The sequence below is a fragment of the Arvicanthis niloticus genome, chromosome 8, assembly GCF_011762505.2.
Source record: "Arvicanthis niloticus isolate mArvNil1 chromosome 8, mArvNil1.pat.X, whole genome shotgun sequence".
NCBI lineage: Eukaryota > Metazoa > Chordata > Mammalia > Rodentia > Muridae > Arvicanthis > Arvicanthis niloticus.
Genome location: NC_047665.1, coordinates 65,613,970 through 65,626,059, shown reverse-complemented (window position 1 = coordinate 65,626,059; position 12,090 = coordinate 65,613,970). Strand labels below are relative to the sequence as shown.

Below are 12,090 nucleotides of genomic sequence, written 5' to 3'. Positions count from 1 at the left end.
AGAAGTCCATCTGACTCTGATGGCTACCAAAGTTGTGTCTAGTTTCATTGAGCTAAAGTCAGCTGCAAAACAGTTTTGAAGATATTTAACCACCTAAATGGTGGTTCTGTGCAGAATGGAGTCATTTAGTATAAACTGAGAGGCATGGCCATTCATTTGTTAGGTTATTCTCACCCATAGCTATGTTTAAAGTATGTGGAAGCTGGGTAATGAGTCTCTACTACACTTGTATTTACTTTACATAAAATGTTGCCAACTGTCTTAATGGCGTACCTTGATAAAACACCAATTAATCCAAATGATGATGCCAAAATAAATACACTACAGGGTAAAAAAAAATGATATATTTAAAACCACTTACAGGAGAACCATCACTCCAGGTGAACCCCTCTGAAGGACTTCCATAGGTCAGTCCCAACCAAAACAGCTCATGGTAGCTTCCACTGCTCCTGCAACATTCAGAGAAAGAATATGCCACATCCTGGAAGGGACGTCAGTTTTTTTAAAGGACCATCAAGAGTTGATAGGTCCCTCTAAAACACACGTTAGATCATTAGATAATATACAAGCAAAGAGAATAACAATTAAATGTGTCCTATGAAAGCAATTGCTCCTGGTGGTTACTGTTGGTTGTACACTTGATGGGCTCTAGAATCATCTAGCAAACAAGTCTCCGGACACATCTATGAGAAGTTATCTAGATTATAGTTGTCTTGAGGCATGCCTGTGAGAAATTATCCTAATTAGATTGAAGTGGGAATACCCACTCTAAAAGTGGGTGGCACCATTCCTTGGACTTGTGTCCAATACTGCATAAAAAGATCGCTAGCTAAGCACCCCACTAACTTTCTATTTCCTGATGCCAATCCCATTTCCATATTGCCAATGCAATGTGACCGGCTGCTGTCCGACTCCTAGGACCATGCTTTCCTGCCATAACAGATATGAGCAACCTCTCAAGCTATCAGCCACAATAAACCGCGTCACCTTTAGGCCACATCACAGCAAGAGAAAAGTGATTTAGGAAATGTGAATTTGGGTACCACTTATCAATGTTTTGAACATGGACCAGTATTTGGGGAAGGGGAGAGGATCATAGTAAAGCACGGAAAGATATTCATTCATTCAAAGATGTACTGGATGTCTTGTACATTTATAAAGTGATCGATTGTAGAATTTGTAATTATTAAAGGGTTTTGAACTGAAACTAAGTCAAATATTTTTTCAGCATTATAGGTATCATGTGGGTACCACCCAGCAGCCCTGTGCAGAAGAGGGACTTACGTAATCAGCCTCCATATCACTTGCTGTTCATCTTTGCTCTTGATGCTCGCCAGCTCCCCACCTATAGCTTTGCAAAAATCTCGAGATTCAAACCACGTTTTCTTTTCATGTTTTCCCTTGGCATACAGCTAAAAAAAAAAAAAAAATTTATTTCACGTTTGGTAGCTGAACGAATCAAAACGAACAAGTCATCTGCTTCTAATGAGATGTCATTTGTAGACAAAGCAAGCAGTGCCATGTTCCCAAACAATGCAGGGCTCTTGGGTGAAAATCAATTTCTGAGTGACTATTTGGACAGCTAAACAAGGGGTGGGAGGTGATTTCATTGAGAAAGGCTTACAAAATAAAAGCAGTTTAAAGCCTGGGGGAAATTAGATTAAAATATTGGAAGCTGAAGACATGTGGATTGGGTATACAGATCATTGTGGAAAAGAAAGAGAGTAATTTGATTAAGTATAAAAAATGCATTAGGACACACACACAAAACAAAGTTTTGAAACAGAGAAAATAAACATGAATAAGCAAAACACTGTTCCCTTTGTCATCCTGTTCAACTTAAACAATGAGTACCCTGGCAAACTTTCAACCATATTGGTGATGTCCTTCAAAATGGTTGTCTCTTTTCCTTAAGCCTGCATATTTTAACAACTACTAGAACACACACCACAGACGACTTTCATCTGACAGAAGTGGGTTAAAGTTAAATTTTGCAGACTGTGTAAGTAAGTACTAGGTCCTATCATCCTGAGAACTGCAAACAGGATCCACAGTGGTAGTATAGGGCATGCTTAGTGATGCTAGCAGGAGCTTGCTAACTGTAGCGGGTAAGGGAAAGGGCCCATGGTCAAAATGGCAAGTGGCTCAGTTACAGTGAGAAAGGATTCAGGGAAAAGGGAATGTTACGGACAGGAAACAAATAAGTTTGCAGCAGAATGCAAGCTACCAAGCTAAGTAGGCAAGAGGAGGGACGGGGCCCTGAGCTAGTGACCATTAAAGTTAACTAAAACCACTGCAGCTGATGAGGAACAAGGAGCATCTGGACCAGGTATATAGAGGAAGCAGTGGGCCAGTGACTGCCGGCTAGCAGAAAGTCACAGTCTAACTAACCAAGCTTAAGTTTGCGGGGGGGGGGGGGGGGAAAGAGAGGTTCCACCTACCACTAACTGGGTTGGCTACACAGGAACAGGGTATGACCATTTTCTTGGTTAGACCAGAAGAATATGCACAGAGTTGTGCCAACTAATTGCTCAACTAATGAAATCACCTTAGTCTGCCATAAAATTAACCTGAACAAAGAAGATCAACAGCTTTTCCTCTTTGAGGAATTCCTTGCACTCTTGAGAGTTACTCTTGCTTTGCCTTCATCATCATCATCATCATCTGTCCATTTGTCATCTTTCTATAATTTTCTTTCAGAGACTGTGTTTCTGCTTTACTTAATCTGACAAACATCTTCATCTTTAACCTTTATTGGCACTCAGATAATGAAATCAAGAGTTATTCTCTCAGGTCTATTTTTGGTGACTGTTTTTGGGTCAAGGATACCTGGGTGGAGAAAGATACCATTTCTCTTTAAAAAAAAAAAATTGCACCAGAACCACTAAGCAAGCAGAACCAGAACTTGCTGGAGCCACCAGTTTTTAAGGTTTTCCTTCATTATTGTTGATGAGTCATGGCTCCCACCAACATAGGCTTGCAGAAAAGGAATTAGCTTCCTCTAGGTTGTGGCTGCCTAGGTGGTTAACACCAATACCTTGACCTGGACTTGGCTTGAACTCCACAAGTAAGTGTGTCTTACGCCAGCTTTGTCAACAGCAGCTCTCTCAACTCTACATCAGCTTCCTGTATCCTGATATTGGATTTGTTTCCTTATCTATCCACCAAATGTAATCAATTTCCACATCTTAGAATTCCTAAGAATAGCTTTTATGTATGTAACAAACACTACTTCAAATACTTCTGAAACAACGTAATTCATACTGAGGCGCATAACTGGATCTGGCAAACATCTAGATTTTGTCGTTACTGGAATTCCTAGTTCACAGCATAGCTACAGACAATTCTACTGTGATCAATCACTTCAGCCTATTTTACCTTCAGGTATCTGTACTGTGAGAGGTGTGGCATTTGAATGATGATACATAATTTCCAGTATCTATTTTATAAATTTTCTCTTGCCTTGCCCCATAATATTCCTTTTCATGAGAATTATGTTTAGCTCTTAATAGATCAAACTAGATTAAACAACACATGAATCTTCCCATCTTCAAAAGGAGTTCCAGTTCAACTAGACATTCTCTTCTCCAGTTAGAGCTCAGACAACTTTATTTTCTCATAGATTTTTTTTCTTTATTTGGCACTGAGGATGGACCCAGTGTCTCTCACTTGCTAAGCAAGGACTCTACCTAGAGCTACATCCAGAGGCTCTGATTGAATTCTTCAAATCTCACCCAACTGTCTTCCCGAAACATGTCAGAACCATGTGCCTTTAAAAGGGATTAGACAAAAGAGGTCCTGAGTATAAAACTTTATCATTAAGCAGTAGTTATGTTTCTGTATTAGAGTAAATTTCAATTTTTTTCTGGGAAGTTTATGGCAACATAGAGAGGGGAAGGGGAACGAAACAAAACCATATTTCACTGGATGTTTTGTTTGGTTGGTTGATTTTGGTTTTGTTCCTATTTGTGTTTGACTGGTTGATTATTTTGCTGACTGCATAAAGAGAAAACAGAGGGTTCAAGCTAACAATATGTAAAAATAATGACAGAACACTGAATCCCTATTTAAAGGAATTGAAGGGCTATGTACACTTCCATAGTCCATCATTATAGTTATTAAGTGTTAAATTAGAAAAGTAGAACATGAACTATGTAATACTGACACAATATAATTGTAGACCAGGTTTTTCAATTAAGCTAACTAAAGTTCAGGCTTGAAGGCAAGGGCAAAACAAAATGCCAGAGGTTAGAGTAAGAAAGAACAGATGTTTTCTTAAAACGAGCATTAGGACATTACAAGCTCAGTACAGGGCTCGAAAGTCATGGAGGAGAAACAAAGAGGGAATGATTACAACAAAGGAGATGAGGCAAGAGGTCTGAGAGTCCTATCTGGGCTGTTGCCTGTATTTGTGGATCTCAGTTAACGAGTCCTTTATCTCTAACTATGGCACTCACCATCAATAAAAACAGATTAAAATTTCGACAGGTAGAACAGGAGCTGGATGTTGCATCTTCTGTAACTTGGTTCTAGTTCTTGGATATTTCAGATTTTTTTTATTAGTTTGACAAGTGATCCTTACCTTGAAACACATGCTGGTTTTACTAGTGGTACCCCAGTCTTCTGGACATTTGGGTTCAGGAGTTGTCGTGGGCTCTGGTGGGCGAGTCACTCCTTCTGCCCAATGTTTGCACACAAATTTTGCCTTTTCTTCACAACCCAAAACATCCCATAGGCCACCTGCCACTCCGGTTTTCATGGCAACACATCCTGCCTTTCGTCCTGCATTAAACAGAAAGTAGAACTCAATCAATGGGTTGCATACTGAAGATCCACCATGCTCAAAACAGGCAATCAAAGTGGTGAGACAGTGTGGCTCATTCCTACATGTTAAGAATGAAATGTAGCATTTGAAAAGGTGGGTTGCCATAATTTGCCTTTTATTTGTGTGGTCTATAGTCCCAATGTGATCATCATAAGTATAGGAAGTTTTGATAACATCTTATATTTTCCACATCTGGCAGGGTGGTCCACATTTAGACATTTGATAATAAAATATTTCTGCTATAATAGCAAAGATAATAGCATAATGGATTTTCCTTCCTGTCCTTCTGCTCGACTTCCTCCCTTTCCTTTTTAATTCTTTGAGATTCTCCCCTCCCCACCATGATCCACTTCAGCCTCCAGGAGCAAAGCACTTGATAAGATTTCCAAACAAGACACATCCGGGTTTGAGGATTTGGGACAGGTACTGGAGCTCTCTTGTTTCCTTGTCTTAATATGTAAACCACAGGCTCTCCTACGAAGAGCAGTGATGTTGGTAGCGAAGTTCATAAAAATCAAACTGATCCCAGTAGAATTAAGTTTGCAATTCTGTTTTATGGCCATTGTAGTAAGAAGTTTACATAGAGGTTTAAAAACATCAAAACTCTTGCTGCTAAGAGGAGCTAATAATGTTATCAGTAGTTTTCAAAGTATCTTAAATGTTCATTAGTCATAGTCAATGTTTATATGTCATAGTTCTAAGAAGACATATATCCTTTCTAATTTGTTTTCTCTAAAGCCCCCAATTTCCCGAGACATTTTTCAGATTCCTATAGTCATCTCCTTTCCATTACAGTCATGTACTGAAACCAACTACTACTGCACTGGATGGCAGCTGAGGCTGCTGTGACCCACCGATCATTGGTTACAAGAGTCATTCATCTTTCTTGATACTCAGGTCAGGTCCCAAATGCCCTGCCTGTTCTTGAAGCTGTACATTTCGGCACTGAGTCATCTTTCCAACAAGTAGATACAGGATAGTGGGGCCTGAGGGCAAGGCTGGTGCCAGCACATGGAGGGCTGAAACCGGAGGATCTTGAGTTTAGGACCAGCCTACAGAGTAAGCACCATAGGGAGGTCTACTGGCTACATAGTGAGTTCCATTCTAACCCTGGACAAGAGGCTTTGTCTCCAAGACTCTCAATGGTCACAGCTGAGTTATGGTTCTAGTTTAATGAATTTTTATTCTTGAAGGTATTCCAGGACTCATCACTCAGAATCCTCCTGGCGAATAAGTAACTGAGGCAAAGTAAAGCCACTACAATAAGAACTGTGACTTTCACCAAAATTGAAACAAACAAAACGAGAATGTGTTAATTTACATGATCTGGAATCTCACAGCTCCTATAATGTTTAATGATTTAATAATCAAAAAGCAGTTGTACAAACAATAATCTGACTGAAGACATCAGTTCCCCACTCAAAGCTGATTATGCAAATTTGAATAACAGCTGGAGATTAGGTTGTATTGGGCCAAGTAGCAAACCCATGCACTTAAGCACTTAAGGGGGTATTTCTCTTTTAGTTTGTGATTCTTGCACACTGACTTTTCTGTAAAGGGTGTTAAACTGTCTCAGAGATGGCATAGCCATTTATATCATTTGCCAGTAACATCAGTGTAGAAAGATGATAAAGGAGCTTTTATGGTCTGTTAGAGAGGCCACTTCAGGTCTCCAGTTTTAAAAAGCAGGTCAAAATACCAGGGCAGCTGGTTGATCCAAAACCAGATACCTCAGACTAGCTTACTACCCAGATTAGTGTAAGTCTAAGCTTGGGCATCTCTAGTCTTATAAATCCTGAGTTTCAACTTCCACATCTTTTAAATGGAGATACTTAAATGCCCCCTTGTTATTCTTGGAAAGATAAAATAAAATTCAATGTTTGTACAGGGTTAATGATAAAGATACAGGGAAGAAATTGGAATAATGATTCCCATGAGCACCTCAGTCCCACCATTCAAGGACATTCATGTTCATATTCAGCCTATTGAAAAGTTTTACATCTGCCTCCTATAGAGTCTATTTGGGGGAAATTAGGCAGACATTCATAACACCTGAGAGCATTTGAAATGTTTCGTCTTTTTGAGTACACCAGAACCAAATTACTTAACAATTTTTTCTTCCTCTTTGCCCCAAAATACTGCAAGCTGGATGGGAGGGCATGGAGGAAGAGAAACATAAAGATTACGGAAACACAATTGACTCGAATGCTGCAACAGAGGACCAAAAGGCTCAGCTGGCAGGGGTGAGGGAATGCCCCAAGCACAGCGCACCCATACCTGCCCTGAGCACAGCATCTGCATACCTGGCATGTCGGCATTCCAGTGTGTAAACTGCACCTGCTCCTCCACAGTCCACCGAAATGTCCCTTTGTTTTGAACATCTGACAGTCCTGTCCAAAAATATTTTTCAGGCCTCAATCCAACCAAACTAGTCAGGAATGCTTGTTCATATCTTTAAAAGAATTAAATTCAACTAAACTTTAGAAACATTTACGCACATTGCTTAAATTATCAACATGAAAATTATTTCAATTGTATAGTTGAGTTATGATTTTGATGATAAATTCAAACAAAGCATTATTATTCTGTAGCCATTTCCTCTGGATTCTAACATTCTCTCTTAAAGACAGAACATATCTCATAGATTTAGGAAGCTAAGGGAACTTAGAAAGCTCAGGAGGTTTATGAAAGTTACAAGACTCACAGGACCTCTCCCTTGGATTATAGATAAATAAATAATTGCTAGGGAGGCGAGACTCTTCTATGGAGCTACCGGTAAGTTGGTCAAGGAGTGTCAGGGATGCAGCCTTCATGAATCATCACCCATGCTGAGGTGGGCTTTCCAGTGAGGAAGCTGTCAATGAATCACTCATACCTATATAGGCAACCTTTACTCACACTCCCCCTTAAGGCACCCCATAAACTCCCTGATTCACCAAGCTGAACCTGGGCAGAATCATTTCCTTTAGGATCTGGCATGAATAAACATTTCATAACTTCCCACAGAGAGTCACACAGGAGTCATAGTTTTATATCATTTACATTATAATATTCCTCACTAAGGAAATGTAAGTTTATGAAGTTAAACTACCATCTAGCTTAGTGGATCGATCCACTCAAGATATTGTTTTCTCATTCTCATACTGGCCTCTCTAGCCTTCACAAAATTTAACAGAACTTTGAAAATACAAAGGAGAAAACTACAGCAGTTGGAAAAAATTATCTGAAACGACCGGTCCACTTTTTACACAGGTCAAGTATCCTGCTCAATTCTTGATTACAGGTGACAGGGTTATCAAGGGGAATCAAAAATTGGGACCATCATGTTTCCTTCCCTTTCCAGTGATAGACAAAGCAAAAGGATCTGTCTTGGCTAAAAAACTCGAGACGATGCCAGCAGCTTGGGCAGGAACATCTCAGAAAAGAGGCACTCCATTTTCTGGAACATGGAGAGCCAGGGAGAACAAAGAAGACTGTGGAACCTGCTAAAAATGGCAGATTTTTTTTTAACCATAGTCGGAATAATCCCAGATGCCTAAAAACAGCAACCAAAATGCTATAAGGTCAATTTAGTTTTTAAAACACGGAAAGCGAATTTAATGACAGTTAGTAGACTGCTGAATACAAATAGCTCAGAGAACACATGAAGAATAATTCTCTTCTTGTATATGAATCTTTAACCAAACAGTCACAGTGCAGGCCAAAATGTATCCCCATGGTACTTAAACAATCCACCTTCTCCATCTTAAGAGAATACATATTTGTGTTCTTGTATTCAGATGTTTATATTAGCATGTCAAGGCTGTGAAAGATGCAGTTTGAAACACAATCCTCTGATATTTACTTTTATCACAGGATTTTTAAGTATCAGCAGGACTCTGTGGGTTTTGAGTCTGCCCTGAAGCAATAAACTGTCACTAACTTTTAAATTTTTTGAAGTTTCTTGAATGTATAATCCAAGCTTTGAAAAGAGTAAGAAAGAAAAAAAAAAAAAAAAACAAAGACGTAAATAAATCTCAAAAACGGATGGAACCTCAGAGGTTAAAGTTACATTTTTAAATTTCTATTTAAATTTTCTATTTTCTGTTTGATTTTCTTAGCCTATCAGTCTATTAGCCAAGCCAAGCAAAACTTCACTGATTAATTAATTAATTAACTAAAATAAAGAATAGAAAGAAGAAGTAGAATATTTGCAGATACTGCAATATATATTTAGGAGGTTGGGATCATAATTTGGGCCTCTGACCTGCTTCAGTAATAAGTGATATTTATTCACTTCAGTAATAAGTGATAAGACCCATCATATCAACCCCAGGGATCAATGTGCCACACCCTGGAGAGAGAAAGACTGCATACACTGAGAGACACAGAAGAATCTTGGCACATGCCGTGTTTCCTTGCTTAGTCTATTAGCAAGCATCCTCAAGCAATAAGGTCTCTCAAGAAGCTCACAAAGTGTTCAGAAAGCTTCCACATGGCTGAGCGGGTGGAGATATCAGGATGGTGACAGGATAGCAGAAATGATGGAATCTCTACATACCCTGTCTTCCACTTCACCCTGTGTCTCTCCACCTGTATCCTTATACAGGTGTGTGTGTGTGTGTGTGTGTGTGTGTGTGTGTGTGTGTGTGTGTATGTTTCACATATAAAAACCAGAGATCAATGTTGGGCATCTTCTTTACTCTCTCTCCACCTTGTAACCTTGTGTTTTGAGTCTGGATCTCCTGAACCTGGAGCCACCAGTTCACCCAGGCTGTCTGGCCTTAGGGACCCTCCTCTATCTTCCGTAGAGCTAGGATGACAGACGTATACTACAATGCCTGGCCTTTTACCTGGGTGCTGGGAATCCAATCTCAGGTCCTCATGCTTTGCATGACAAGCACTATACTCACTGAGCCCTCTCCTCTGACTCTCTTCTTATGACATCCCCCAAGTGAATCAGGAAGTGTAAGTACTTCGTAGAGTTCTCTGAGTTGTTCAAGCAAATGAGTGGAACCTAGTGTGGGGTGGTAGAAATGCCTTTCTATAGCTGGCCATTCAGAAATGCAGGTGACATGGCTTAGGACTTGCAATTGGACCCGCCATGAGTAAAGTACAACCTCCAGAGGACCAAACCCTGCCTATGGGATCTGACATTATTTCCAAACAGATAACATAAGAACTGAATTCAGTTCAGGCATCCTAGGGTGGAGTCACTGAAGAACTGCTTGCTGAGTGCTCTGTAGGCTTCACAGGAGAAGACTTAAGGGGAAGTCTTGACACCTTTGAGATTATAGAATTGACTTGATCTGTGAGTGTGCATTAGGAAAATATACATGTGAGTTGGTCTTTCCTCGGAGTCAGTCCCCCATGGCCCTCTTTTCCACAGAGTGAGCGCTAAAAGCACAAAATGGGGTGGTACCTGGACAAATCTTACTCTTTTTTTTTTTTTTTTTTTGCTTTAAAATCTGACAACTAATACACTAGAAAACACTTGGTCTGTAACATACACTCAGTAGATTAGCCATAAACTTCTGAATAGGGATGCCAGTCATGATGTCTCACACCTTTAATCCCAGATCTCAAGGCCAGTCTGATCTACTTGGCAACTTCCAACCAGCCAGGCTACATAATAAGACTCTGTCTTAAAAGTAATGTTCTAAGTAAACAGATGCCTAAAAGTAACAAACATAACTTTGTGGTGTTTTCAATTAAGCCAACAAATAAGAGTATTTTAAACACTTCTACCTTTATAAAGCATGATTCAAGAACATATGTAATCTACTTCAATATGTATAGCATGCTAATGCAAAGATTTTTTTTTTTTTTAACAATTTCACCATTTGGCTTATTTTAGGATAAGGTGAATATAGTTCCATACCTGTCTTCAACTGTTGTTAAGTAAGCCTTCTCATTTGTGCATGTTTGGTTTGCATCAGCAAATATTGAAAGGGTGGATCCAATCAAGTAGCAGTAAAACCCATGCCGTTTCCAGCCCTATGAACACCAGCATGTAACAAGCAAACAAAAGGGTTACCATACATAATTATTAGGAAATACTTTTAAATAGTTCCTTCCTGTAACACAAGTTGATAAACAGGAGAGTCTAAAGGAAACACATCAGGATGCTATAAAATGCAATGGGAATTGCTTATGCGTTTGAATGATGAAAACAGCATGAAATTGTCCCTCACAGAACAGACAATGACACTAAAGGAAGGGTAGGCTGTCCTCTGGCATTTCAGGCATTCTGAAAGGCACACTACTTGTGAAATGACCCCTCAGGAAACCAAATAATACAGCACAAGATCCATTTCACATGAGGTCATCCCAGAAAATAACTTGAGAACTGTAACCGTAGATGTCTACTGATGTCAAACGTAGGTGATGAACATGAAACTGTATCTCCTGGCCATTGGACTTCATGACATTCATTTCCCACATTTCAAATACACAAAATACTACATAAAATCATGCAAATTCAGATTCCAAGGAAGAGTTTGAAAGGAACTGAAGAACTCTCCAGGTACAAAAAAAAAAAAAAAAATCAAGTTGAAAGCTAAACTTGTGGTTGGCTAGGAGTATATCAAATGCACACTGGGGTCTGGGGGCAGGGTCCTGCTGTCAACACAGAGCATAGTGTTTGGCTTTCTTCTATGGTGAGAGCAATAGAAAATTCTAGCTACACAACTCCAAGTTAACAGGCCCGTTTTCTGCTTGGTGTGTTAGATTCCAGAAAAGAGTCTTACGTTTCAAAATAAATGCCATCCATGTATGCCTGCAATGCCAAACTTACGAAACATAAAAGTTAGATTCCAGCCTAGATTATATACAGCAGGACCTTGTGAAAAAGCCAAAGATGGGTGACTGTATCTCAGTGATGAAGTGATTGCTTACTGTTTTCAAGACTGTGGTTTAAAGTCCAATACTGCAAAAAATCAATCAATCAATTGACAAGACTGCTACAGACAGAGTCTAGGTCCAACACTGCTGTGCAGGCACTGTGTGTCTATATTACCAAATGACAAAGTAGTGTTTTGTTTCCACAAAGAGAATATCTTAGATATTCTAAGAAAATACAAAAACTATACAATAAAAAAATTTCCACAAACCAGGCCATAGAGGGTGTTAGCACCTGGGAATAGCCAGATGGGCACTAACTTACACACAAAAGTTATAAACTAATTGAGAAGATGTCTTGCATTGGGTGAGAACAATCAAAAATTTTTATTACACAGATAATCATGTTTGAGATGATTTAACAACCAAAGATAAAATAAAAATCA

At 39.3% G+C, this 12,090-nt stretch overlaps 1 protein-coding gene across 1 annotated transcript in view; it reads right to left on the bottom strand.

Annotated features, from left to right (window-relative positions):
- Window positions 1–12,090, bottom strand: part of Mrc1 (mannose receptor C-type 1) — a 94,222-nt gene that overhangs the window by 36,481 nt on the left and 45,651 nt on the right. Inside the window, exons 10-14 of the mRNA XM_034511122.2 lie at window positions 10,686–10,801; window positions 7,129–7,277; window positions 4,583–4,782; window positions 1,285–1,412; window positions 362–449 (exon numbers count right to left, since the gene is read on the bottom strand). Coding sequence (XP_034367013.1) covers window positions 362–449; window positions 1,285–1,412; window positions 4,583–4,782; window positions 7,129–7,277; window positions 10,686–10,801 — 681 coding nt within the window. The remainder of the gene's footprint in view (window positions 1–361; window positions 450–1,284; window positions 1,413–4,582; window positions 4,783–7,128; window positions 7,278–10,685; window positions 10,802–12,090) is intronic.